This window comes from Melozone crissalis, unplaced genomic scaffold (genome assembly GCF_028551555.1).
Source record: "Melozone crissalis strain CALT ecotype California unplaced genomic scaffold, PUWL_Pcris_2 ptg000187l_1, whole genome shotgun sequence".
In the NCBI taxonomy this organism is placed as follows: Eukaryota; Metazoa; Chordata; class Aves; order Passeriformes; family Passerellidae; genus Melozone; species Melozone crissalis.
The window spans coordinates 1,218,075-1,245,621 of NW_026535952.1; the positions used below are offsets into that span (position 1 = coordinate 1,218,075).

Below are 27,547 nucleotides of genomic sequence, written 5' to 3' on the forward strand. Positions count from 1 at the left end.
CTGCCAGGGAACAATTCCTCATTGCCAGGATCCCACCCAGCCCTGCCCTCTGGCACTGGCAGCCATTCCCTGGGTGCTGTCCCTGCATCCCCTGGCCATTGTCTCTCTCCAGCTTTCCTGGGGCTCCTCCAGGCCCTGCAAGGCCACCCTGAGCTCAGCCCAAAGCTTCTCCTGTGCAGGTGAGCAATGCCAGCTGTGCCAGCCCTTCCTGCCAGCAGAGCTGCTCCATCCCTCTGCCCATCCTGGAGCCTCCTCTGGACACACAAATCCATGATTCTTCTGTTCTGTTTTAGCTCATTCATCTTCTCATCTTTCCCTGTCCTCATCTTCCTCAAATCTAGCCTTTCTTCATCCCAGCCTTTTCCCACCTATTCTCCTCCCTTTCCTTTTCCCCTCTCTTTTACATCCTCTCATCAGACCCTAGTCCTAAATCCCAAAGCCTGAAATGTGTGGTGTTTGTGGACAAACCTCCTGGAGAAGTGAGGAAACAGCAGGAGAACAGGCCTGCACCTGCCCTACACCCCTGCCCACAGCCAGGCAAACAAAACAAACCCAGCAGGGCAATTCCTCTTTGCACAGGCAATTCCTGGTTCCTACAGCACCTCCAAACCTCTCCTGACCTGGGGCTGGAGGGAACCAACATCCCGGCCCTAAACCTGTGATAAATTCTGATTTTATTTTGAACCAACATCCCGGCCCTAAACCTGTGATAAATTCTGATTTTATTTTGAACCAATATCCCAGTCCTAAACCCGTGATAAATTCTGATTTTATTTTGAACCAACATCCCGGCCCTAAACCTGTGATAAATTCTGATTTTATTTTGAACCAATATCCCAGTCCTAAACCCGTGATAAATTCTGATTTTATTTTGAACCAACATCCCGGTCCTAAACCCGTGATAAATTCTGATTTTATTGTGATATTGAGTGACGTGCCACAGGTGGAAATTTAAGTTTTTATTCAGAGAATCGGCTTTCTGTGGTGCACAGAGGACGTGGTGCAAAGGGAGGTTTAGTGCAGCCTAGTCAGGAGACTGCTGAAACCAAAAATAGCTGTGGTTAGAGAAGTCTGAATGGTGATTTTGAGCTCCTAGAAGTGCCAATTTTTGTTTTTCATTTTCACCCTTAGCTGCCATGCTGGGCCAGCTCCTTTGTCAGGAGCCTCTGAGATATTGCAGGACATTTTTTCACGGAATCCCAGAATTACTGAGGTTGGAAAAGCCCTCCCAGATGATGGAATCCAAGCTTTCCAAGGCCAGAGCACCCTTTCCATGGGGAAATTGCTCCTGGTGTCCAAGCTGAGCCTCCCCTGGCACAGCCTGAGCACATCTCCCCTTGTCCTGTCCCTGTCCCCTGGAGCAGAGCCCCACGTTGCTACAAGCCTCAAACATTCCCAACATCTTTCCCAAAGAAAACCTTGGCATATGTATATGGAAGGCAGGAGGATATATTTTTATCTGTGCTTTATTCCAAAGGGTGATGTATTGAGGGTGGAATGATTCATCCATGCCCTCTGTGCTGCTGTTTGGGATAGGGATGGATGGGATGGACACCAGGATGCAGAGAGGGTGCTTTGTCCAAATTGCAGCATGAAAAAGTCAGGACATTTTGCATGGCACTTATTACTTAAATAAAGTAAATAAAATCTCTGTTAGGGGAGTTTTTATTTCCTCACTGAGTATTCAGTAATTCACTCGCTGTTCAGACCATCCTCTCTAACCCTGTGCTTTTAAATATTCAACATTACATTTCCTACAGTCTTTGGATGCTTTTGGAGGATAAACCAAACTTGTGAGATTCAAGGGAGTCTGGAAATGTTGGACACCTTAGATGGGTGGTGAAAGATCTGGGGATCATCCTGAGCTTCCATAAAGGGATGGTCAGGGCAGGGCTGGCACAGCTGGAACGTGTCCAGGGAAGGGGCTGGAAAACTCCTGAGGGAGCTGGGGGGGCTCAGCCTGGAGCAAAGGAGGCTCAGGAGGGCCCTCAGTGCTCTGCACAATTCCTGGCAGGAGAGGCAGGGAAAGGAGGAGAGGAAATGGCATCAAATGGCACCAGGGCAAGCTCAGGTTGGAGATTGGCACAGAAAATTTCCCTGGCAGAGTGGTCAGGCCTTGGGCTGAGCTGCCCAGGGAGGTTTGGAGTCCCTGGCATTGTCCCAGAGCAGTCTGGATGTGGCCTTGGGGACAGGGATTGGGGTGGTGCTGGTGGGGCTGGGGTGGCACTGGATGGTCCTGAAGGGCTCTTCCCACATTCCTGATGACTCTGGGCTTCTGGGATGCTCCATGAGATGCCCACACACGTGTGACAGACAGGTGTAGTCACTACCTGTGTTGCTGATGTGCATGAGAGACCCTCAGGCACCCAGATCTCATCCCAGGGATATCAAACATCCACCTGGGAATGGATTTATGAGGCCTCAGGATCAAATGTTTCTGCTGGGAGCAAATCCCATCACAGACAAAAATGGACTCAGGCTCGGGCTGATGTCTGGGGAGTCTTGGGACAGCTTTAAATACAGCTGGGGGGATTCCCAAAAAGGGGGGGGGGGTGGCCACAGGTAGATGTGTGTTTAGGGAGATTCCATGTGGAATGGAGTCAGAAGTGAGACTGAACAGAGACTGTAAATTTATATCCTACTGGGAATCTGATACTGGCATTTGAAAGCAGCACTGGGAGGGCAACAGGGACAGGGATTGAAAGTTTCCTTTTCTTCTGCCAGAGGAATGTTTGAGGAGGTAGAGCATTGGACGAACTGGGAATTAGAGCTCTCCCCACTCCTTTCTGCCTCTGGCCAAAATGTGACAGCTCCAAATGTGACAAAGAGAACATCATGGGTCACCTGTGGCTGCACAAGGAGCACCTGGAGGGTGGGAATGGCTGATGTGGGAATGGCAGGGATACCTGGGCATTCCCACCTCACCTGGATTTCCTCCTGAGCTTGCCAGGCACATGTCCAGAATAAAGAAGGTCAGGCCAGACAAGGCTGTATTAGAAAACAAACAGGGAAGCAAAGCAAAGGGAAGCAAACCCAGGGAGAGTTTGCATTGTGAACACCAACAGGCAGTAAATTCTCCCTGTCAGCTGCCTGGCAATTACTGCCTGAGCACGGAGCGGTGGGAGCTTGGGAATACCTGTAAACGCTTGTGCACAGGCAATTTGTCTTGTAGCAGTACCCAAAACAGCTCCCAGGACTCGCACAGCCCTCGTGCCTGGAGGGCACAGGACGCCTTGGGAAGCACGGGGAGCTCACACCTGCCTGAGATGGGGAAGGCCCACAGCAGCACCCGGGGCTGGCTGAGCTGCAAGTCCTGCTGAAAAGCGCTGGGAGGAGTTTTCATTTCCATGCCTGCCCTCAGGATCCGTGGCAGTGACCGTGGCAGCCTCCCTGCGCAGGCAGAGCAGAAGAAAATGTCCCTGGTTTTGGAAAGGGCACAGCTGGGGCACCCAGGGGAGGTGTTGAGGCCTCTCTGGCTGGGCTGGGGCTGGGATTCCAGTGATATTTCATTAAAGTCGTTTAATCTCGAGATCTGTCACTTTCTCTGCTTCTCCTTGGGCACGGTGGGGCTGCTCGATCTGCAATGGGGCTGCAGGATCGAGCAGTGAGGGCTTGAACAGCTTGGACAGAAACTCGATTGTTTCTGACTGTTAATGGCTCTGCAAAGCCAGCACTTCGGGCATGAGGGTATGAGGGAAAATCTCTGCTGTGGGCAAGGCAAAGAGCGTTCAAACAAACCCCCAGGCCCCTCCAACACCTTCTCTAGTGGGAGCAAGTGTTGAGCTTCCAGCCCAGCCCAGCTGGCCGCTGGTGTCAGATGCAGCTGCAGGGATCTGTGTCACTGACCTTGGTGGCTGCACGTGAGCAGCAGCCAGGGGCGCGTGCCAGGCTGGGAAATGCGTGGCCAGAGCCTCCCTCACGGGGAGGACCCGGCCACCAAGGCCACCACACACGCAGCTTCACCTCCATCCTGCTGCTGCTCGGGCCTCCACACCCTGCACAGCCATGAGGGCTGCTCACACCACGGCTGGGACTGAGCATGGGGAAGGACCTGAGGGTGCCCTGAGGATGGGGAAGGACATGGGGGTGCTCTGAGAATGGATGGGGAAGGACCTGGGGGTGCCCTGAGGATGGGGAAGGTGCCGGGCCTGCATGGGGGTGCTCTGAGGATGGAGAAGTTCTGGAGGTGCCCTGAAGGACTCTGCAGATGGACACGGTCCTGGCTGTGCACTGAGGAGTTCTGACAATGGCCATGTCCTGGGGGTGCAGAGGTGCCCTGAGGATGAGGAAGGTTCTGGAAAGTACCAGCTTGACTGTGGCTCAAAGCAACCTGGCCCGGTGGAAGGTGTCTGTGGCCATGGCAGCGGGTGGAGCGGGACAATTCTGCATGTCCCATCCCACTTGAGCCTTTTGGAGCGCCGGTGACATGGGCGAGGTATACCACACGCATGGGGCTGTCCCACATGAGCAGGGTGTCCCACACGAGCAGGGTGTCCCAGTGTCCCATAGGAGCAAGGTGTCCTGGTGTCCCGCCTGGGCTCTCCCACACGCCCGGGGTGTCCCACATGAGCAGGGTGTCTCGGTAACACACCGGGATGTCCCACGCGAGCAGGGTGTCCCACACAAGCAGGGTGTCCCGGTGACACACCGGGTGTCCCACATGAGCGGGGTGTCCCGGTGTCCCACTCAGAGTGTCCCACATGTGCAGGGTGTCCCGGTGTCCCACCCAGAGTGTCCGACATGTGCAGGATGTCCCGGTGTCCCACCGGGCTGTCCCACACGCGCGGCCCGGCCCGAGCCGCCCCCGCCACGCGCGGTCCCCACGCGGCGCGGCCGCGAGCCCCGGCCCCCCCGCGGCGCTCCGTGCGCGGCCCCGGCCGGGAGTGAGCGCGGCCCGGCGGGGGGGAGCGGAGGGGGCGGCGCAGTGGAAATTTCCACTCCCTGCAGCAGCGGCGGCGGCGGCGGCTCGGGCGGCTCGGCGGGGCCGGGGGCGGCGCCGGCCGCGGGGGCAGCGCGGGGAGGGCCCGGCCGTGCCCGCGCGGGGGTCCCGGCCCTCAGGCCGCGGTGCGGGGCAGCCCCGGCCCGGCGGGGGCGGCGCTTGGCGCGGGCAGGGCCGGCCCGGTCGAGCGTGCGCAGCTCCTGCGCCCTTTAAGCCGCGCCGCCCCTGCCCGTACGGGTGTCTGAGCCGCGGGAGCCGCGCGGGAAGGAGCCGCCACAGCGCCGGGACGCGCCTTCCTCCGCCACCACCACCTCCTCCTGTCCCCCCTGCTCCTCCTCTCCGGCCTCGCCGCAGCCCCCTCCTCCCCACCCCGTGCCCCGCTCCTCCCGCCACTGCCAGCAGCTCTAAGATGCCCCGCTATGAACTGGCTTTGATCCTGAAAGCCATGCAGAGGGTGAGTGAGGGAGAGGAGACGGGAGGAAGGGAGGGAGGGAGGCAGGTGGGACTGGCAGACCCCCTCCATCCTCGCCCCGTGGTGTCGCCGCGGTGTCCCCTCGGTGCCCGCTGTCCCCGCCGCACCGCGTGGCCCGGCCGGCCCTGTCGCCCGCAGTGTCGCAGCGTGTCCCGGGCTCCGCGGCGCTTCCCCCGCGCTCCGGCCGCTCGCCCATCGCCCCTTCCGTGCCCGCTGCCCCCGAGCCGCAGTCCCCTCTCCCCCTCCCCTCCGGCACGCAGGTAAGCAGATCCCACGCTCTGCGAGCGATGCGGTTTTCCCTGCCCATCCCCTCCCTCCGTGCCTGGAGCAGGTGAAGCCGGCCCTTCCCCTGCCCCTGCCGGCGCATCCCCCTCTCCCTCTGCAGCACCAGCGCTTTCCATCCCCCTCCCGCACCTGTGCCGGGCCCCTCCTCGGCTGCCCTGCGCTCCGGCAAGCCTCGGGGCGAGGGAAAAGGGGCGGCAGCGGAGGATTCGCTCCGGCCAGCTCCCAGCGCGGGGTGCCACCTTCCCCCCCGTGTGCCAGGGAAGTGCCAGGGATGGGGTTTTGCCCGCAGCGGTTGAGCGGGGCCGATAGGCCGGGCCCTATCGCCCCCGGGAAGGGGCGCTGGGGGTGGCAGCAGCCGTTGCCGCTGTTTTTTGGCAGCGCGGTGATAACAGAGCTCGGTTAAATGATGCTCTTCCCATTCGGCAGGAGCTGAGTCAATACGTGGGGGAAGGGAGGGGGGTGGGAATGGGGGATGTGTGTGCGTAAAAATAATAATAATAAAATAAGGCCATCTCCGTGTGGATGGGAGGTTTATTTGGTAAATAACAGCTGATACCGGCCCTTCTCTAGCACCTTCTATAGCCTTTGTTTATCTGCTACTTTCCAGCTTAATATGCGGTGCTGGTGGTGGAATGTAGCGGCACTTGCGCTGGGCTGGAGCCCTCCTGTCCAGCCCGGCGTGGATACTCTGGGATTTACCCTTCATTCCCACCAGCACCTTTTCCCAGCGAGCAGCAGCAGCTCAGCAGCGTGGCCGTGGCTTTTTGGGAATTACGGGAGCACGTCTGGTGTGCCGCATGCACTAGTACATTTCCATTCATTTTACATGGACCATCCACATGTCGGGGCTGGCTTCTTTTTTTTTTTTTTTTTTTTTTTCCTCTAATATATTTTTCCCCGTGGTTTAGCTGCAGAAGCTGTAGTAGAGACATCTCACCTGGGTCCTCTAGTGGAGAAACGCAGCAGCAGGGAGAAAGCCGGGTGACATTGCTGCACCAGCTCACCCGGGCTAAAATACGCTGCTTTTCCACTTGCTTGTCAACATAGAATTTTTGTCCGATTTTTTTTGTTCCTTTCCACACCTCTCCCCTTGCGTGGATGAGGCAGAGATGGTTTTTGTAGCCGTGCTGTTGATGTGGGAGATGGGTACTCGGCATGCAGGGCAGGACAGCAAGCGTAGCAAATCTGCCATAATACTGAGGCAGGAATAAACTGACTTCTCTGAAAGGATGCCGTGGAGTGCTCTCTGCTGGAAAGGCTCTCTGGTTTCTAGGATCTGACCACGGAGATGCAGGGATAAGCTTTTAGCTGTAAGATGCTTCTAATGAACATCAGTGCTCTCAGGATTTAACATCTGCAACCTTTGCCTCTTTGAAGTTGGACTCTCCAGCATGTTCTTTCCACATGGATGTACCTTAAAGGGGTTTTTTAAGCTCTGTGATTATGTCCAAACATTTCAGTTTGTGCTGGTGTTTTTAACCCACCCTTGTTGTAAGTCTAAAATTAAGAGTCCGTCTGTAGGTGCTGCAATTTTCGTGCTGTTTTCAGCACACCACATCTAGGTGCTTTTTCGTTTCCCAATATTTTGCTGCTCCTGCCTCTCTTGTGTCATTAGAACACTTGGAAATATTTTCTCGTGTGGTTTTGTTATCTGTGGTGCTGCTGGATCTTGGCTGGGGGGTTGCTCTAATGACCCCTGTAAGCTGTGCATAACCCTGGCTGTAATACTGAATTAAATGATGCAAAATATGGGCATAATAAACCAGTCTGAAATAGGGGAATGATTCCAGAACTCCTTCCTGGAGAAGAATAAACGACATTGCTTTTCCACAATGGTGATGGCGCCTGGGCAGCTGTTCCCTGTCAGTGCCTCTGTGATGTCTGTGTGTCCTGGTGCTGTCTGAGCAAGTGCTGACTCTTCTTTTGGTGTCTGTGATGTCCTAGCTCCCCTGTCCCCCTGTCTCTTGGCTTTGCTGTGCTTCAGGGCTTGTCCTGAACTCGGAGCTCTCTGGCAGCTTGGTGCCGACCTCAGCCTGGAGACTTTGCTGCCTCTCTTCAGAGGCAGACTTGGTGCTTCTGTGGGGTTTTCCCCACCCACAACTTTCTTTTAATAGTTCCCTTGGCATTCTCAGGGATCCAGGCAGAATTGAGTCCCTCCAGTTCATTTTTGTTGCTTTAAGCCCTGTTGCTGCCCAGCCCTGCTCGTGTCCAAGTCAGGGATCCTTTCCTGTTCTTTCCCTGCATGTGGTTTCTGTTGGGAGGGTCCAGCACGCCCCATCCATCCTGCCTGATGCTCTCCTCAGGCTTGGCAGGCTCCAGAGCCTCCTCAGCTCTCCTTTTGTGCCTTAAAAATGCAACACCCAAGAGCTTTGGGAATGGGAAAACTTTCACTTCGCACTGATGCCACTTATCAGCCTTTGTCTCTGGCTGTCTGCATGTACTTCCCACAAAAAGTCAGGATTTTTTTCTGGAGTAAAAGCTGAGCAGCTCTTCTCTGTCCTCATTTGTGAGAAGTAATGGACTTGGACTAAAACCACTGTATTTTTATACACTAAAACACAGAATATTTTTTATACTCTGTATATAGAGAGAGTTTTTCATCAGCAGAGCCTCCAGTTAGTGACTCTTAGGAAAACAATAATAAAAGTAGCCCCAAAATTAATAACCCCCCAGTGCTCTGTGGTGTGTTTGGAGGGTGAGAGGTTTGTGTAGCTGAGTGTGAGTTTATGGAGGAGGTGCTTTGGGCAGAGCAAGGTGTGAGCATGGAGGTGAAATGATTCATTTTGCCCATTGTGTTGCTTTCCACACTGCAGCACGCAAAGAACAAATGCTGGGGGGAGCTTGGGGGCGCATTTGTTATCAGCAGTGTCCAGGTGTTTGCACACCAAACCTTACCTGCCCACAGCTGCCCGTGGCCTGAATTCCCTGCTCATAACAAAAGCTGAGCTTCCAAGGATTCCTGCTTTTGTCCCATCTTTGTCTGTGCGTGGGGGGACTGTGGTGGAGCAGCACCTTCAGCAGGGAAGGGCAGTGAATCCCCAGGAGGGAATCTGCAGGAATTGTCACTGCCTGGGAGAGCAGGGAGCTCTGGAACTCCCTGGAAGGAAGGAAGGAAGAAGGAAGGAAGGGCTGGCAATGGTTTCCTGCTCTGAGGCTGTTTGTCACAGTGACTGTGGGGTGGCAATGCCAGATCTCTGAGGGGATTGGGACACAAAGTGGGAATCCCACAGCCCCTGAGCTTGGAGAAGAGCTCCAGGATGGAGTCCAGCCTCTGACTGATCCCCACCTTGTCACCCAGAGCAGAGCACGGGGACACCTCGGAGTGTTTCACTACAAAGGAGGAAATTCATCAATATTTTATTAGCAGCGTGCTCATCTTCACCTGTGACAAAGTTCAAACACGCAGTGCCAGAATCTAAAACCTAACCACCTTTTCTTCAGCAAAAATACCTGGACTAGGAGAGCCATCCCCCCACTTCTGGAATCCTAAAGTGGTTTGGGTTGGAAGGGGTCTCAAAAATCACCTTGTTCCACATGGCAGGGACACCTCCCACTATCCCAGCTTGCTGCAAGCCCTGTCCAAGCTGGCCTTGGACACTTCCAAATAATAATAATAATAATAATCCTGCAGTGAATGTGTGCTCTCATTTCCCCAGCCATGTTCTCACAACACAACTTGTCTTCAGCAGCTGTTTGTTGCTTTTGGAGTGGCTTGCTGTGTTTCCAAAATTCCCTACCTGCCGTGTGGGGATTGTTGGCTATTTTGGGAAAGCCAAAGTAAATGGGCAGTAGTGTTGCTTGACATCTTGACTATTTCACTTAATTGCTGTGTAGGCAGCTGCAGCAACTGGGCTTTTGATGTCTCAGTTGCCAGGAAGGAGGGGGAGAGAACGAAGCAGGAAGATATTTGGTTTATTTTATTTCCTTTCCTTTCCGGTGAACCACCTGCTCTTCCAATGGAATTGTGCATCTTCCCCACCCCTCTTCCCAGCTGAGCAGGTTAAAATTACACAAAAGTTTTTTCCTCTGTTCCCACTGGCATTTTCAGTAGGCTGGAACAGGCTCTGAGCCTGGCAGGGAGGGCTCCTGGAGCTGGGGGTGGTGCTGGGATGGAGACCAAAGCCTTGGAACCAAAGGCAGGATCAGAAAACAGCAAGATCCAGCCCTGGCTCTGCTGGAGGAGGCACCTTTTTGTTTTCTGCCCTGAGCATTCCATAAGGAGAGCTGGATTTGGGGAGTGTGGTGCAGACAGCATTTGGGAACGATACCCTCTTGCCTGATATTTGACATTTCCAGTCTTGGAAGAGCTGGAATTTCTGCCAAGTGTGGCATACGTGCCTGGCTCTGAGGGGACACACAGGATTATTCTCTGCTGCAGAACAGTTTAAGCCTAATTTCAGTTCCTTGCAGGCCCTGGTGGGATTTCAGTGGGGTTTGGGCAGCCCCTCTTCAGGGGACAGCAGTGGGGTTAAACCTTTGAGTTCAGGCTTCTCTGGGCTGCCCTGGTTCTTCCCCAGCAATGAGCTCTCTGCTCCTGCCTGGGTTTTGTTCCTGCTGTCTTCTGGCTGTGGACAGGGAGGTGTTGGTAAATTCAGCATGGAGCAGATTCTGTCCCTGAACTCTTGGGAGAGCCCTTTGTGCTGAGCATTAATCTCTGAGGGTTGGAAAGCCCCGAAATGTGGCTGATTCCTGTAAAAGTTCTCCATTGTAACAATGAGGAGAAGCTGCTCCTTCAGCTCATGTGTGTGTGTGGTTTCTGTCTCCTAATCTTTATCAGTTCCATACTTTGGAATGATGGAAGCTCTGCTTTCCTCCATGTGTTCTTTCAGGAGCTGATTTCTCCAGTTCCCTTGTCCCAGAACCATCATTGCCACACAAAAATTGCTTTGGCAATTAAGTTGTTGTTAAGTAATTTATCTTCTCTTTTGTTTTGCCCAGAGCAGCTGTGGCTGCCCCTGGATCCCTGGAAGTGTCCAAGGCCAGCTTGGAGCAGCCTGGGACAGTGCAAGGTGTCCCTGCCATGGCACAGGTGGCACTGGATGGGCTCTAAATCCTTTCCAAACAAACCATTCCAGGATTTTATGATTTGTCAGGCTCCATCCATGGCAGGCTGATAATTCCTGGAGCCACAGGCACCCTCACCTCCCTGGCTGCAGATTTGGGATGAGGGAAGAGCTGTTTGTGTGGAAGCAATTGCTTGGTAGAGCTTTGTGTCCCACCCTCCGTGTCCCTTACCTGAGGGCACCAGGTGATTCCCTGGAAAAATTTCCCTGAAAACAGGGAAAAATAAAACCACAGAAAGAGATGCAAAACATAACTAAGTGTGGAGAAGTGGAACAGGAAAAATTGGAATCAAATATATGGAAAGTAAAGCAAGATGTGAAGACCTGTCCTGGGGAGCACTGGTGTAAACTTTAGTGCTAAAAATGAGATTCTAGAGCAAATTCATCACCCCTGGGGAGGAGAAGGGCAGGAAGGAAGTGGATGGTGTAAAGTGAGGTTTATGAACCCAAGAAACAGCATGGAGGAACTGCAGAACTGTTGTTCTGCTATTTTTTAATCCTGGTTTGTCCACTTGCAAGCCAGTCCCTGTGTTCAATCCTGCAAATATCTAAGGAAGAATAAAAAGCCAGGTCCATGCAGAGGAGGGAATGTGTTCAGTGGAGTTGGTGTTTTAGAAAAAGAAATCAGTGCTCAGTAGCTTTTAATAGAGATATTCTGTATCAAGCTTTGTAATTAGCATTAATTGTTTTAGAACCAACAGAATTTTATTGAACTCTGGTTTTGGCGTCTTGAAATCTCCAAGAAGAATCACAAGTCTTGAAACAGCACCCAGCTGGCTGGGAAGCTTGGAGAGCCTCAAATTCTTGGATTCTGTATGATCCTGAACTTTTGTCTCACCCATCAATAATCCTGGGGGTGCTTTATATTCTTCCAAAGATTGTGGGCAGCCAGAAATGTGATGGGAATTTGGGGAAGTCCTAAAGAAACTTAATGAGTCTGGTTGGTTTTTTCTGTCTTTTTTTTTTTTGTTCTTCCTAGAAATTTGAAGAAGAATTTCCTCCTGGTATCTTGCCCAGTTTCATGGGGACTGACACTTCTCTTTTCTCATTTCCCAAGTAATTTCTGCACTCTCACAGCCAACAGCCTCCTCAAATGGGATGAAGCAGCACATTTTTTAGGCTGGGATTATCCAGTTCCTGCTGGGTGCTGATCACCACCAGCTGCATCACAGCACTGAGCCTCCAGCTGAAGGAAAGGGCATCCTCAGCAGTGGCAGAGATTTTGCAGCATTTCTGATATTTGCTTCTAAAAAGGTGATAACCTTGTCCAGAGGACTGAGAAATCCACCAGAAATCCAATTCTTGGCTGCTGAGCTTTGTTTGACTCCTTCTCCTGCTGCTGCTCTGGTGACCAGGTGCTCATCTCCTCCATCCCTGCCGTGGCAGTGCAGTGTTGGTGCTGCTGCATTTTGGGTTCCACAAGAGGGGATTTGAGCCCTGGGGCTGCCTCAGTGTCTTTCTGCACCTTCCAGTGCAGTGTGAGGTCTTGCTTGGTGCTGTGAGGTGCCAGAACCTTCCCGTTTTTGCCAGCCCCTTGGCGCTGTCTGGCTTTTTGCCCTCTGGTGCCCTTGGTGTGGCTGTTGAGCACGTGGCTTCTGCGTTGTCTCTGCCCCTTTTTCTTTCAGTTCCTGTGGAAAAGAACTGTGTCCTGTGGAGGGGAATGTCACCTCTCTGTGGTTTCCTTGCTGGGCTGGGCTTTGTGGTGACAAACTGAGCTCAGGAGGGCCCTGCTGGGGCTGCAGCCGAGGCAGGAAAGGTGCTGAGAGCTTCTGCAAGGCCAAATTCCTTGGCAGCTTCTGCTCCTTTCACAGAACTCCAGAGCTTGGAAAAGCCCTGCCAGCCCATGCAGTGCCAGCTGTGCCCCATGGCCACCTTGTCCCCAGCCCAGAGCACTCAGTGCCACCTCCAGGCCTTCCTTGGGGACTCCAGACCTCCCTGGGCAGCCCCTTCCAGGTCCTTTCTGTGAAGAAATTCCTCCAGATAACATTTGTCACCCATGGAAACATAAGCCAATTCTTTGAGCTGACAAGGGGAAAAGGAAGGTATTAACTCCTTATTTTTTTTAATTTGATAATTGATGGATTCATCTCCTGGGTGTGATGGGTGTCCTGTCTAGGTAGGCCTGGAGAAGACAGAATTTCTTTCTGGTAATCTCTCTGTATTTAACAGATGAAAAGAGAATTTCTGTCTCCTTCCCTCTGTCCCCAGCTTACCCCTTTGCCCTGGAGGTGTTTGGAGTTTTGGGAAGAACAGTGGAAGCAAATCAGTTCCTTATTCCTGCTGGAGTGCTGGGGACTGGCTCTTGGCAAAGGGAACCAGCCAAGTGTGAATGTCACAGGCAGTGGCATGAAGTGCTCGGGGAGGGTGATGCACATCCTGAAAAAATCCATCTTTTCTTGCTTTGCAAGGCTGGAGCTTCTCTTGTGTCCACTGACTGCTGGAGCGTCCTTCCTGTGCCTTCTGCCCTTCATTTGTGACTTGCTGGGACACTGGAATAGGTGTATTTGCTTGGGATGGGGGGGGAAATGGTTAAAAACCCCCAAAAATGACAATTAAATGAGGTCCTGCTCTAACAGTGCCAGTGCCCTTGAGCTCCAGTTGGCCTCACATCACTCCAGCTCCTGCTCTGTAATTGTCCACTGCCCATCCCGTTTGTGACTGGCAGGGAGTTCTGTGTCTCTTGCTTTGGGGTTACTTATTTCTCTCATGTCTCCCTCAGCAGTTGTGTAGAAAAGAATCCAGAAGAATTTATGCTGGACCAAGCTGCTTTTTTGTGCTGCTGCAGTAAAATGAAGACCCGAGCTGGAGTGATTCCTGACCAAAACAAAAGTTCCTTACGTGTTCATAACAACTCCTTTGAGTGAGTGGCTCGTTCCTTGCACCTCAAATTGGATTTTTTTGGTAGTGCTGGTTTGCAGAGCTGGCTCCTGAGTCCTCCAGAGCAGCAGGAGCTCGGTGTGGTGATGGTGCAGAGTGTGACCAGCAGGTTCAGCCAGGTGGGCTCAGGTCACCTGGAGATGTGGCCCTTTCCTGTGCAGCCTCTGGGGTTCAGGGCTGGCCTGGCATCCCCAGCAGCTCCAGTTATTTATTGGCTGCTCCAGGTCAACTTCTGCCTTCCCTGTGTGCCCCAGGGGGGTTCCTGGCACGTTCCTCTGCCCCAGCTCCTGGTTTTCAGGGAAAAGCCTGGAACTGCTGCCCTGGATGCTCAGGGCTCTGTTGAGCAGCTGCCAAGGATAGCCCCTGCTTCCTCAAGGGCATGTGCTACATAATTTATGTATCACTTACTCCATGAAGAGCTTCAGTGCTCCTTTTTTATGTTCTGGAGTGCTGCAATAAATGGAACAAAGTTTTTCCTCTTTTTTTTTTTTTTTTTTTCCTCTGAGAGGTTTTTTTCCTTGTGTTTACTGTGGAGCAGTGGCCAGGTAGGAGCTCCCTGGTGTGTCCATGGCCAGGAGTGTGAGGGGTCTGGAAAACACACTCAGGGGGTGGCACATGGCACACACCCCACTCAAGGCACAGGACTTGTGGTATTTATTCACTGTTCTGTGGCAGAGTTAATATTTTCCATGATGCTGGCAATCTGGACAGTTTTCTTCCACACAACAGAGCTGTTCAGTAGGTGAAGTGCTGCAGATCTGATTTCCAATACTCCTGCTTGACTGTGGAGAGGGAAAATGTTCCCAAGAAATAATCTGAAAACTGTGAGCAGAGCACTTAATTTGCTAACAGTGGACACTGCTGTGGGATAGGTGGGCATCTACATCCCCAAATTAACCCTGAAAACATGAGGATTGGTGAGGAGAAAAGGAAAGTCAGCTCAGACATCCCTATCTGCCAAAAAGCCGACGGAGCTGAGAACAAATGGTGGCTTCAGAGCTGGAGCAGTTGGACTCTAGCACGGTTTAAACACTCATTTTATTAGAAAAGCACTGTGGAGAAAGTTTTCCTTTAGAACAATCCTACAAATTTCTCCTCAAAATCCCACCCTGGGTCTGCTTCACATTATGAAATCTCTCTTCAGGGACTTGCTTGGGATTTTTTCTCCCCTTAAGGAGCAGGCTGGGTGTTGGAGAGACATATGCATTGTTTCACCAGAGCTGCAGCCTCTATTTGCAGACAAGAGGGAAGCACATTGTTTTGTGTCTTTGATATGATCCAGCCAGAAAACAGCCTCAGGGAAGAAAATTCCCAGTCCTTGGCAGCAGCACTGTCTTTCTGCCTTTTTTTTTCCCTCCCTCTGTCAGTGCCACAATGTTCACTGTTCTAATAACTCAGGACTAAACTCACATGGGGCATCTCAAAAGTCCTTTGTAAGACTTGAGGTCAGAACTTGCTGAAAGTTCAGAGGGACGAGTCTCATTTTCCTAATGAAGAAAAGTTCCAGGGTTATTTTGGAATTAGGTCTAAGAAACTGGTACAAGAAGCTACTTCAGTGCTGTAATTTAGTGACAGTGCAGCAAATTCCTGGTGGCTGCTGAAAACTTTCCACCTTCCAGCTCAGGCAAACTGAGCCTTGCAAAAAAACCCTCAGGTGTTGGTGACAGAGGGCAGGGTTCAGCTCTCTGAAATGAGATTATTTCAGGTGCATGGACTGGCTGTATCTTCCTATGGAAGACGCTGCAGGAACTTCACTTGTTGTTTATTTTGGTTGGAATGAGCCCCCTGGAGCTGAAGTGACTTAACCGAGGAATGTCACAATTTATTTGAGGGCAGCTGCATCTAATAGTGACACACTTGTCAGAGAGTCTGATCCTGGAATTCCAGGAGGTTTGGATTCCCAGGGACCTCAGAGCCCATCCAGTCCCACCTTCCACTATCCCATCCAGCCTGGCCTTGGACATTCCCAGGCATCCAGGGCAGCCACAGCTTCCCTGTTAATAATATCTGTTTGTAGAAACTCTCTGGCTACTTCTGATATCAAATTGAATTGTTTTTAACGGAGATTTTTGTGATTTTTCCATACTGCTCTATAGGATATTTGTGACAGGTCACTGATGAACCTACAGGGAAGATGGTGGGGGGTGAACTCAAGTTAAAATCAAATATTTTTTAGTAATGAGAAGGACAACAGAACATGAAAAATATTAATTATTAGCATTTCCTTATCTGGCTGTTCTCCTGGTTTTCTGTATAGCAGATTTTCTTTTTGTCATATCTCACTAAAATCTCTTCTTCTCTTTCTCTTCAAATATTTATAGTTTTGGTATAAACATAATGTAGTTGAAAAATTAGCTGAATATAGCAAAAGACACAACACTATTAAAGTGTTGCTCCAAAGTGCTTAAAACTAAGAATAGTCCATTAAACTTGGCTCTGATTGCGTCATCTGATGTGAAGTGTTTATAATTTTGGGTTGGATTAAGCTATTAGACCATTTAACTACTCCTGTATTTGCGGGTGGGGAGAAATGTGAATTCTTCTGTGGAAGAATTGAAAATACATCTGTGGTTTGAGGCTTCTGAGGAATGATAAATTTAGCCCAGTGCTGTAATCAGTCCGTTTTGTGCCATTCTCCTTAGTCTCTCATTATTGGCTGTAATTCCAGCAGAAGGAATATCTCTATTCTCAAGTGGATTTGTGGTGCTGGGGGGGAACCCTTATTATTTTTATTTTTTAAATTTTTCTCCTGAAAAACAGCTGGACTATGCAAATGACAGAGTGATGGATTTCTCCTTAAGGTTAAAGTTGTGGCTTGCTGGGAGCTATTTTAAAATCTATGAGGAGTTGCACGTTTTTACCCCAGTACCACTGCTGCCTTTAACACAATGTGTGTATTTTCAGCCTTAACGCTCTTGGAATTTCAAATGGTTTTATTGACCCTTTAAACAAACCAAATATATGGCAGGATGCTAAACAAGAAACCAACCAAATATTAGAATATGCTATCAGGCTGTTTGTATTAATGATTAATTAATGGGGAAATGGCAGCTCCAGCCTTGTGCCAGGGAAAGAACTGGAAGGGGATGCCTGGAGCTGATGCTTGTAGGACTTGTGAGATTTTATGGCCAGAAAAAAAGACCCAGTGTTGGTTTTCTTGTGCTTTTACCAGTGGGTGGGAAAGAGGAGTGGAGTCAGACCCTGTTCCTCACTTGTAATAATCTCGTTATTGCTACCAAAGGTTTGTGTTCTGATCTTTAGACTAAACCTGTTCTTTGCTTTGCTCTTCCCTTCCCATGGCCATTGGGTGTAGGAGATGGAAGAATCCCGTGTCCAGCTCTCTCCAAACCCATTAGAAGCCTCTGGGTTGGTAGAGGGTGGGCAGGCCCTGGCACAGGGTGCCCAGAGCAGCTGGGGCTGCCCCTGCATCCCTGGCAGTGCCCAAGGCCAGGCTGGACACTGGGGACAGTGGGAGGTGTCCCTGCCATGGCAGGGGTGGCACTGGGTGGGCTCTGAGGTCCCTCCATCCCAAACCATTCAATGATTCTGTGGTACCTCCCAAGGCATAAACAGGAGATGGGAGCACATCCCAAATCCATGAGGGAGCCACCATGCAGCTCCTCAGGGCCCCTTCCTCTGCCACCAAGTCTTCGTTGTCCCTTCCCTCCTCTTCCAACAGGTTTTGTTTCCTGCCGAGTTTGGGAGCTGTCAGGTGCGATTGGGAATTTGGGAAGGGTGTGACAGGGAAAGCTTTGCCTCCATACCTTCCACCTCTCCGTGCTGGGATGGGAATGGATGCTGAAAGGACATTCCCTGGCATCCTTGCAGCTGTGACTGCTGCCAGAACCCACCCAGTGTTCCCTCCTGTGCCTCTGGTGCTCCCGCAAACCCCAGGTGTGCTGTCCAAAGGGACTGGCCCTAAAGTGAGATGTCAGGTGGAGTTTTGCTTCTGCCACTTGCAGGAATGGGATGTTTTCTCCCCTTGGATCATGTGGATGTGTATGGAGAGCTTTCCAAGTGAAAAATAACCCTGTGATTATCTGTACCCCAGACAGGAGCAAACTCACCTCAAAACCTGCGCAATAACCTTGATTCTCCAGCTGATTTGAAACGGATGTTGATATTTGAGAGTGCTGTGACCTCACGTTGATTTTTCTAGCAGCCAGCTGGTGTCTCAGGTGCTGTCCTGTGGTGCCAGGATCTCCCAGGATTTGGGAGGTGCAGTGCAGGAAATGCTGAGCCAGGTTTGGGCTCCGTAGCCATTGTTATTTGTTGGGCTTTCTAAATTTTATTTTCCTAAGATTGCTTGGAAGAGGAAGATCTGGTTAGTGGCTTGAGAAGGAGACTTATGAGACACCAGAGTAATGAAAAAGAAAATGTATTTTTGTTACTTGCTGTGTTCTGGGGAATTTGGGTCGCTCAATCCTCCCGAATCGCTGCGTCTCTGAAGGTGCCTGTAACCATTGAAGTTGTCTTGTGAAAGGCTTTTACCACTTAGCCCTTCAAATATTGAATGATGTCTGTTATGGATTGCAGGAAATATAAAGGGGGAAAAATCTGTGGTGTTCAGTGATTTGTTTTACTACACTTCAAATTTTTTCTCATTACTTCATGAAATTCCTCTCTAATTCAATCTTTGTCTTTTGTCTTTGCTGCCTTGCAGGGTTGGTACAGTAGGCCTCACTAAACTTAGCTGCAACTAAGAATTTCTCCTACATCAACTGAGTTAAGGCTGATGCTCTTGTGGAATGTGGATTAAAAGTGCGTGCTAAGTTCCCAAATTTGAGAAGCGGAGAAAAGTAAATGTACCACTGCCACCAGCATCAGGACAGCAAACCAAGGGACAAAGAATTTGACCCGCTGTGTTGATTTTGGTTAAAACTGGTTCACGTGGTGCTTAAGAGACGTTGGCTGGGGGGCGAGAAGTGGACGTCAGCGAAGGCTTTTTGGTTACAAAATGAGGGCTTCTTTGGAGCCAGCAGACATTGCCATTGTGGCCCTGTACTTCGTGCTTGTAATGTGCATAGGTTTCTTTGCCATGTGGAAAAACAATCGGAGCACCGTGAGTGGCTACTTTTTGGCAGGGCGTTCTATGACCTGGGTAGCTATCGGGGCCTCGTTGTTTGTGAGCAATATTGGAAGTGAACATTTCATTGGGCTCGCAGGATCTGGAGCGGCGAGCGGATTCGCCGTAGGCGCGTGGGAGTTCAACGCCTTAATGCTTTTGCAGCTTTTGGGATGGGTCTTCGTGCCAGTCTACATCCGCTCGGGAGTGTACACCATGCCCGAATACTTGTCCAAGCGGTTCGGAGGGCATAGGATTCAAATCTATTTTGCAGCGTTGTCTCTGCTTCTTTATATCTTCACCAAACTCTCGGTTGACTTGTATTCGGGGGCGCTTTTTATCCAAGAGTCCCTAGGGTGGAACCTGTACCTGTCGGTGATCCTGCTGATCGGAATGACGGCGCTGCTGACCGTGACCGGAGGGCTGGTGGCCGTCATCTACACGGACACCCTCCAGGCGCTGCTTATGATCATCGGGGCCCTCACACTCATGATCATAAGCCTCATGGAGGTCGGTGGGTTTGAAGAAGTGAAAAGGAGGTACATGTTGGCGTCACCGAACATCACCTCCATCCTCCTCACCTACAACATCTCCAACACCAACTCCTGCAACGTCAGCCCGAAGCCCGACTCTCTCAAAATGCTGCGCGAGCCGACGGACGAAGACATTCCCTGGCCCGGGTTTCTGCTGGGACAGACCCCGGCCTCGGTGTGGTACTGGTGCGCCGACCAAGTCATAGTGCAGAGAGTTCTGGCCGCCAAAAACATCGCTCACGCCAAAGGCTCCACCCTCATGGCCGGCTTCTTGAAGCTGCTGCCCATGTTCATCATCGTGGTGCCAGGGATGATCTCCCGCATCCTCTTTGTGGATGACATCGCCTGCATCAACCCCGAGCACTGCTTCCAGGTGTGCGGGAGCAGGGCCGGCTGCTCCAACATCGCCTACCCGCGCCTGGTGATGAACCTGGTGCCCGTGGGGCTGCGCGGGCTCATGATGGCCGTGATGATCGCCGCCCTGATGAGCGACCTGGACTCCATCTTCAACAGCGCCAGCACCATCTTCACGCTCGACGTCTACAAGCTCATCCGGAAGAGCGCGACCTCCCGGGAGCTCATGATCGTGGGCAGGGTGTTCGTGGCCTTCATGGTGGTGATCAGCATCGCCTGGGTGCCCATCATCGTGGAGATGCAGGGCGGGCAGATGTACCTGTACATCCAGGAGGTGGCGGATTACCTGACCCCGCCGGTGGCCGCCCTGTTCCTCATGGCCATCTTCTGGAAGCGCTGCAACGAGCAGGGGGCTTTCTACGGCGGCATGGCCGGGTTCGTCCTGGGCGCCATCCGCCTCATCCTGGCCTTCTTCTACCGCGCTCCCGAGTGCGACCAGCCGGACACCAGGCCCGGCTTCATCAAGCACATCCACTACATGTACGTGGCCACGGCGCTGTTCTGGATCACCGGGATCGTGACGGTCGTGGTGAGCCTGCTGACGCCGCCGCCCACCAAGGAGCAGGTGCGGACCACCACGTTCTGGGCCCTGTGGAAGCGCGGCGCGCCGGAGAGCGCCGGCAAGGGGGAGCTGTACCAGGGCCAGGAGAAGAGCATCCTCAAGTGCAACGAGAACGCCAACCACATCATTCCCAACGGGAAGTCGGAGGAGAACATTAAGAACGTGAAGCCGGAGGACATCAACCTCCTGGTGACGTGCAGGGATGACAGCAACCCGGTGATCTCGGTGAGCCACTCCGAGGTGGAGACGCCCGTGGATTGTTACTCCAACGGACAGGCCGCCCTGATGGGGGAGAAAAAGCATGAGGAGGAGGAGGGGACTGACAACAGGGCGAGACATTTGAAATTCATAGATTGGTTCTGTGGCTTTAAAAGTAAAAACGTAAACAAGAGAGTGGTTCGGGAGGTCGAGGAGGAGACTGTTTGTTTACAAATGCTGGAAGAGACTCCAAAAGTTAAACTATTACTAAATACTGGACTGGTCTGTGTCTGTTCCCTTGGAATCTTCATGTTTGTCTACTTCTCTTTGTGAGTGAATAGTGAACTTTTAAGGGTATGGCTTAAACATACAGAAGTTGATACAGGTCTCTGGAGATTTTTGGTTTTTCCTTTCTTTTCTTTTCAAACAACTTAACCACAACCCAGGCATTGTTTACGCTATAATTGTAAGGTCAACTCAGCTTTAGCCTATTTCGAGACCATTTGAGATGTGTTGTCCTCCCTCTGCTGAAAGCAGAACCTGTCCTGTGGTGGCTTTTTCTTTTTTCCCTTTTGTGTTGGTTTTATTTTTTTTTTTTCCATTTGCAGCACTAACCTTTTGTTTTTCTGTGTATAAATATACCAAAGGCAGGCAGGTGGCTGTGTTTGAAGTCAGGCAGTTACAGCTCAGTCAGCATTAAGTGAAGATAACAGGTAATCAGTTACCAGCATGTAAAATCTGAGTGATTAAAGCTGTGTCAAAAGATTTTTAAACGCAGAGCTGTGATGCACATTTATAAAATAACTGTATTACCTTGGCCAACTTAGCACTTTTTAATTGCACTCACTGCTTTTTTTCTTTTTTCAGTTTCTCATTTTTCTTCTGGCAACAACAGGAAGCTGTTTTGTCTCATTTTATAGCACTTAAAACATGATGGCTCTTAGCAGCTTTCTGCCTTTTTTTTTTTTACTCTTTTTAAGGAAATTTTTGTCTTTTGCTTTTTATCCACTGTAAATTCCATTACTGAAAAGTTTCTGTATTAAAAAAAAAAGAAAAAAAAAGAGAAAAAACTAAAACAAAAATAAGCCTGGAGATGACAAACTGTCAGTGGAGGAGGACGGAAAAGAAATATTCTTTCTGTGGGGTTTTGTAGTATATTGAAATTGAAGAATCACAGAATTCTTGGGGTGGGTTTGGGATGTCCCTGGGCAGCTGTTCCAGGGCTCTGCCACCTCCATGGAAAGAAATTTTTCCTCAGGTTTGGGTGGAATTTCTTGAGTTTTGGTAAATGGCCAGAAGATTCATTCAGCGTCTCCACTCTCCGAACCTTGGACATTGTAAGGATTGAATCCTGGACATTGTGAGGATTAGCTTCTTTTTAGGGAAAAATCTGTTTGCAGGTTCTGCCATATGGGAAGAAGAAAACCATGAAGCTTTACATGTCTTGCAAAAGTGTTTTGCACCCTGCAGAAGGGTTTTCCTGTGCTGTGTCTGGGAGGAATCCCAGAGGAGGAAGAGGAGGAAGCTCCGATGCTGCAAGGGGAGAACAACTGGGAAGGCGAGGAAGGGGAAATGGGAGGGAGAGGTGAAAGTGCTCCTTGTTTTCCAGAGCCCTTTTGCCCCACGTCTTCTCCCACTTCCCCTTTCACCCTGTCAAACTTCCTTTTTGTATTTTGAGGAATCCCAGAATCCCTGAGCTTGGAAAAGCCCTCCCTGGTCATGGAGTTCCAGCTGTGCCCAATCCCCACCTCGTCACCCAGCCCAGAGTGCCACATTCCTTGGACACCTCCAGGGCTGGGCACTCCACCAGCTCCCTGGGCAGCCCCTTGCCATGAGTGACCTTTGTGGGAAGAAATTCCCTCCTTCCCTCCCTCCCTCCTCAGAAGGATCCTGAGGGATTCGGTCTCAGGAGACGGGGAGCGCGTGCAGCCACAAATCTGTGTCGCCAATTGAGGTCTGTCCTGGCCTCAGGATTTTTCCAAAAACCTGAATTCCTCCCTGGCAGTCACAGCTATTTGGAGGGCTCCAGATCCAGAGGATGTTTCCTCCTGAGGGATGGATGGATGGATGGATGGATGGATGGATGGATGGATGGATGGATGCATGCATGCCCAGGCAGGGATGAGCAGTCCCAGGTGTGCAGGATGTGTGTGCAGCAGGTTGGTGCTCTCATCCTTCCCCAAGCCAAGCTGGCTCCTGGTTTTGGGAGCAGAGCCCACCAGTGTCAAAACTCCTCTCTCTAGGACAGAGTGGTCATATCCAGGCTTTCCATGGAAATAATTCCTCCAGTTGTTTTTGCTCCTGAGCTCGTTCAGGAGAGCACGAACTGGCTGGGCCAAAATCGGGCTGAGGGACCATTGTGAATATTCACCAAAACCACTTGAGGGGTCCAGCACCATTTCCTTGGCACACAAACAAGAACCAATTCCTGTGGGGAAAACCTTTTTGTAGAGATGAGATTTGGGTCAGTCCTGCCTTTGCCTGCTGGAGCAAGTTTGCTTTTCCAGTGGTGCCATCCACACAGCTTCTAGCAGATAAATCCCAATGCATCTTTTCAGATAAAATGATTCACTTCTATTTTTGAGGTGGTTTTGTTTGTTTTGATGGTGTTTTAGTATCATTTGAATCTCATTCATTCCAAAACTTTGACCAGAGGCTGAGATGCCCCACTTTTGTCCACTTGGTTTAGTTGTTGCTGCTGGGAAGTAGAACTACTCCAAAGTGGAAAACTTGGAGTGTTGTTGCAATATTTGTAGAGAGGAGCCACCATACGTGGTGCTGATGTTGCTACCAATGGGACAAGACACATTTTCTTATGATTTTTGTGTCCACAGCTTGGTTTGGGAAAACATTTTAAATCCTATTTAAGGGTGAAATCCTGGTGTGTGGAATTAGTGGCATCTCAAGTGCTTCATTAGTGTGCTGAGCTGTGAAGGACGGTTTGATGCAAAGACGTAGGGAATCGTTTCCATACATGATAAAATCATTGAGGGCAACATTTGATCATAGTGGGATGAAAAATAAATTGTAGAAGGTAAAGCTAATTCTCAGTCCAACAATATCCTCCTGACAAGGCTGGGATGTGGCTCCAACACCCGGTTTGACCCAGGCAAGGAGATCCGTGTCCGTTCGGAGCTTTGATCGCTCGGAACCATTTTGGAGCACGATGTTGGAGCAGCTGCTGGCACTGGGATTTTCCAGGCTGCTCCTCACTGTGCGGCGCTCTGCCACCGCCTGGGAAGCCAGGTTAGCTCAGGGACCCTTTGGCTGGGCTCCATCGCCCTGCGCTGTCCCCAGGGTGCCTTACACGGGCGGGCGGCCCAAGGCGCGGCTCCCTGCAGCGCTTCTCCCTGCTGCTTCCCTCCCTCCCTCCCCTGCCATTTGCTCCTCCAGGAGGACACCTGGGAGCGCCAACAGGCCCAGTTCCAGTGTCCTGCTTGCTCACACCCGTGGGGAGCTCTCCTTGGCCGTGGGAGGGAGCTGAGTCCTTCAGGACCGAACTGAGGTGCTCCATCTCCCGCTTCCTTTATTCTCCCTTTTGCTACGCTAACGAGCTGCCACATTAATCACACTGCTAATTGGCGGGCAGGATCATCATGGATTATTAATCTGCCTCCCCACCCCGTCTTCAGACTTGGTATCGTGAAGCTTTTAAGCAAATTCTTTCTCCAGTGCTTTTTTCTCTTCGGGTGTTTTGTGTGCTCCTCTTCAGCCTCATTGTGTCGTAGAGATCCTGCAAGTTGCTGATGCTCTTTGCTGCATAAAACCACTTAATAAAAGGCCTTTATTAATGAATAAAGATATTCCTGAGGTTCCAGGCAGGCTGCCTGATGGCAAGAAGGACCTTGTGTAGAAGAAGGGATTTTTCATAGCGTAAACAAGCCTTTGCTGAAGGGAGAAGTTGGTAAATTTGGGGTCAAACACCCATTTTTTGGTTCAGCAGAACCACAGAGTATTTCCCAAAATGGAGTTTTGTTGCCTGGCCCCTCCCGCTGGGTGGGGCTGGTTGTGCTTCTGTCTTGCAGCAATGGGTTTATTTATTATTGCCTTGAGCTTAGGATGACAAGTCTTGGAAAACTGAGTTTGGAATGACAGCTTGTTTTTCTTCTTGTTATTTCCCTTAACTTATTTTTTCTGGTAAGGTATTTGAATTTTGCTCCTGGAAATGGTAGAAGCCTTTTATTTAGAAAAATAATTTAAAAAAATAAAAAAGAAGAGGCTTCTTGAGAGTTTAATAGTACACTTTGGGAGACTGTTTTTATTTAAGTTTTTTTTAAATGGCTGATTTGATGCTATTCTCTGCCAAAGTTTAGAGGCTTTTTTTTTGTTGTTTAATTTTTTTTAAAAATAATTTTTCCTGTTTAGCTTTTAGGGAAAGGAAACCGTGCGAGATTGTAAGAAATAAAAATGGCCTTCAGTATATTCCTTATATTGTGTATTTTTTACTTCTCCACTTGTGTGTTCCCTGATCCCAGAAGGGCCAGGATGAGACTTCTGATGAGAGTCATGAGCCCTGTAACCCAGGAGAGAAAAAGATTTATTTCCATGAGGTTACAGTGGAGGGGGCAGAGCCACCAGGGAGCTCTGCCAGCACTTAAAAGATGCTTACAACTTTAAAACAGCTTTATTTTTTTTATATATCTATTTTTTTAAATCCTGAGATAGAGGAGGTGTTGGGAATTGCTCCCTTTCAGAGAACAGAGACATGGAAGGAGCTGGAGTTGCCAAGCTCCAGCTTTCTCAAGGGAATCTTTGGATTTAGCATGTACAGAGAAGCAAAATTACTCATCTGTTAATTTGGTATTCTGTATGTTCTGTGCCCTTAAATGTAATTGTTTTGAAAATAAAACTAACCTTGTTATGTGATGTTAAAAGCAGACTTCTGTGCAATGTTTTAATTTTTTTTTTGTTTTTTTAAAGAAAATGTTTGTATATAATTAAATGGTTTAATGTGCTTTAATTGGCCTAAGGTAAAGAGTAGTCCTAGAATGTAAAACATATATAATTAGAATTTCTGATTTCACTGTGAGATCTCTGAACTCTTGGTTTTTTGGTTTTGTTTTGTTTTTTTTTTTCTTTCTTGCAAAGTGGTTTTGTTTTGTTTACAAAACACTTTCTCTTTGATTTCTTTCCTGGTGTTGGTTTCAAGGCATTTGCTTCACTTCTGTTCCAGTCTTGAACTCATGGTATAGTGACATCTGGTGACACTTGGCATTCTCAGTTCCACTGTGTAAAGTCAGACACTTTGAGCAAAACTGGCGGTGAAATGACAATTCTGTGTCTAGGGATTCATGCTTTTCAAATGAGGTGGTTATAAAAATAGTTGCTGTGCAAAATGTTAGTAGTCTTCTTCAAGAAGAAAGCAAAATTTTCTAATCTCACTCGAGCAGTCTCTTCATTCATCATCTTCTTTTTTAAAGCACAGTGTCAAAGTGATGCTGCTTTACCTTGTATCTCTGAGAAAAAAAAAAGTTTTTTTAGATATCTGTGAAGTATTTTTGGGTTTTGTTGCTGTTGTATTTTTCTGCAGATTTTATATAAAATACCAGTTAATGAACTGCCTTTTTTCTGTTGGTTTTTTTTAACTCTCTAAAATACATTTCAGACCAAAACCAAATGATATCATATAGCATTTGAAACCTGCCTTTTCCCTTGTCCCTTGGTTGTTTTTTTGGAAATAAGCCAAATGGGCATGTAGATAAGATCACTATAATGGATCCAGGTCTCTTTTGGTAAAGTGTTATTTAAAGGTCTGTTAAGATCTTATAAGACAATATAATGAAAAAAAAACCCCTTTACTGTAGTAGGAATATAGATTTAGAAGTGTTAATGAGATTAATACAGCTTAATTATATTGTAAGTTGCTACTGTCCTTAATGACAAGCTTTTTGTCATAGAAACGATGTATGATAAATTAATTTTGGTCTAGTGTATAGAATTATCATATTGCTATCAATCTTTGAAGTAAATCTGATGCAAAATTTTCATAGTTAGCATTGCTGGCCCTGTGTATACTGTTCTTTGTATACTGTATGCATTTTATTTTGCCTCCTGCATTAGTCTTCAAACTAAAACTCTTTTTAGAGAGTATTTGGATACTTTCAGACTGTGTTTCTTGCAGTTTACATTCCTTTACCATGGCATTTTGTCCTGTCTCAAAGTATTGTATGGAAATGTTTCAAACTTCTGTACAAAGTTTCAATAAAAATAGAGAAAAAAAAAAACCCAAAAAAACCCCAAATGGACCAACCCACCAGAACAGAGAGTTTTGGAGTATTTTACTCTCAGTAAACCCTGTAGCTAAAGAGGATTCCTGCTTCTGTTCCTGCTCATTCCAAAGGCAAAGCCAAACTGGGTTCTTTGAGAGTTCAAGGGGAACTCCAGGATCCCAAATCCTGAATTAGGGCTCTGGTTTTGGGAGGTGGGGCTGGGCTGGGCTCAGGGCACAAAGCAGGAGTGAACCCCCCTTCGGCAGAGGAATCTGCTTGGGTACCGTGCGAAATTCCTTTATTTTTGTTGTTTTATCTTTAAATGTCCTGTTCAGTTGCTGCTTCAGCAGTTCTTGGGTGGGACCAGCACCTTCTTGCTGATTGTGGGGTTAAAGCATCAGCACATTGTGTGAGCAGAGCCCTGAATCTCCCACTTCCTTCTCCTCATCCCTGTCCCCCCATAAGGACATGATGAACTTGGGAATCATGAATTCCTTGGCCAGTGTTGGTGGTTCAGCAAGGGGAGGGGCAGGCCTGGTGTTAAATTAGGGATTCACCTTCCTTTGCAGATGGGAGCTTGGCAAGAACTGTGGCAAGGCTGCTAAACCCAGAATTTCAGCTGCAGACAAAACAAATTAACCCAAAATTTTCACTTATTCTCTTCTTTTGCTGCTGTGATGTAAAAGAAAAATGGAAATTTTGCTGTTGTTTGTTTCAAGGGGTGGATAAGAAACATTTTTTGAGAGGCAACCTTGGATTTGGGATGAAAAATAACCATTTTCCTGCTTTACAAACTTGGTTTGGATTTGTGTTTTCCAGGAGGGAGCGTTTTAATGAGTTAACTATTAATTAACCAGTTCCATAATTAGTTTATTAGGTGTTTACCCAGTGAGCAGCTTTCCAGGTCAGTGATTCTCAAAGAGGTTCAAG

General features: G+C 49.3%; 2 protein-coding genes across 2 annotated transcripts in view; both read left to right on the forward strand.

The window, feature by feature from the left end:
* Positions 1-5,303: 5,303 nt before the first annotated feature.
* On the forward strand, positions 5,304-26,512 carry SLC5A3 (solute carrier family 5 member 3). Its single transcript, XM_054293768.1, has 2 exons — positions 5,304-5,393; positions 18,300-26,512. The coding sequence occupies exon 2, from the start codon at positions 18,594-18,596 to the stop codon at positions 20,739-20,741; it is 2,148 nt and encodes a 715-aa protein (XP_054149743.1). The 5' UTR covers positions 5,304-5,393; positions 18,300-18,593; the 3' UTR covers positions 20,742-26,512.
* MRPS6 (mitochondrial ribosomal protein S6) overlaps positions 5,310-27,547 on the forward strand; it is a 44,741-nt gene continuing 22,503 nt past the window's right edge. Inside the window, exon 1 of the mRNA XM_054293819.1 lies at positions 5,310-5,393. Within this exon, the coding sequence (XP_054149794.1) occupies positions 5,349-5,393 (45 nt within the window). The 5' untranslated portion in view covers positions 5,310-5,348. The remainder of the gene's footprint in view (positions 5,394-27,547) is intronic.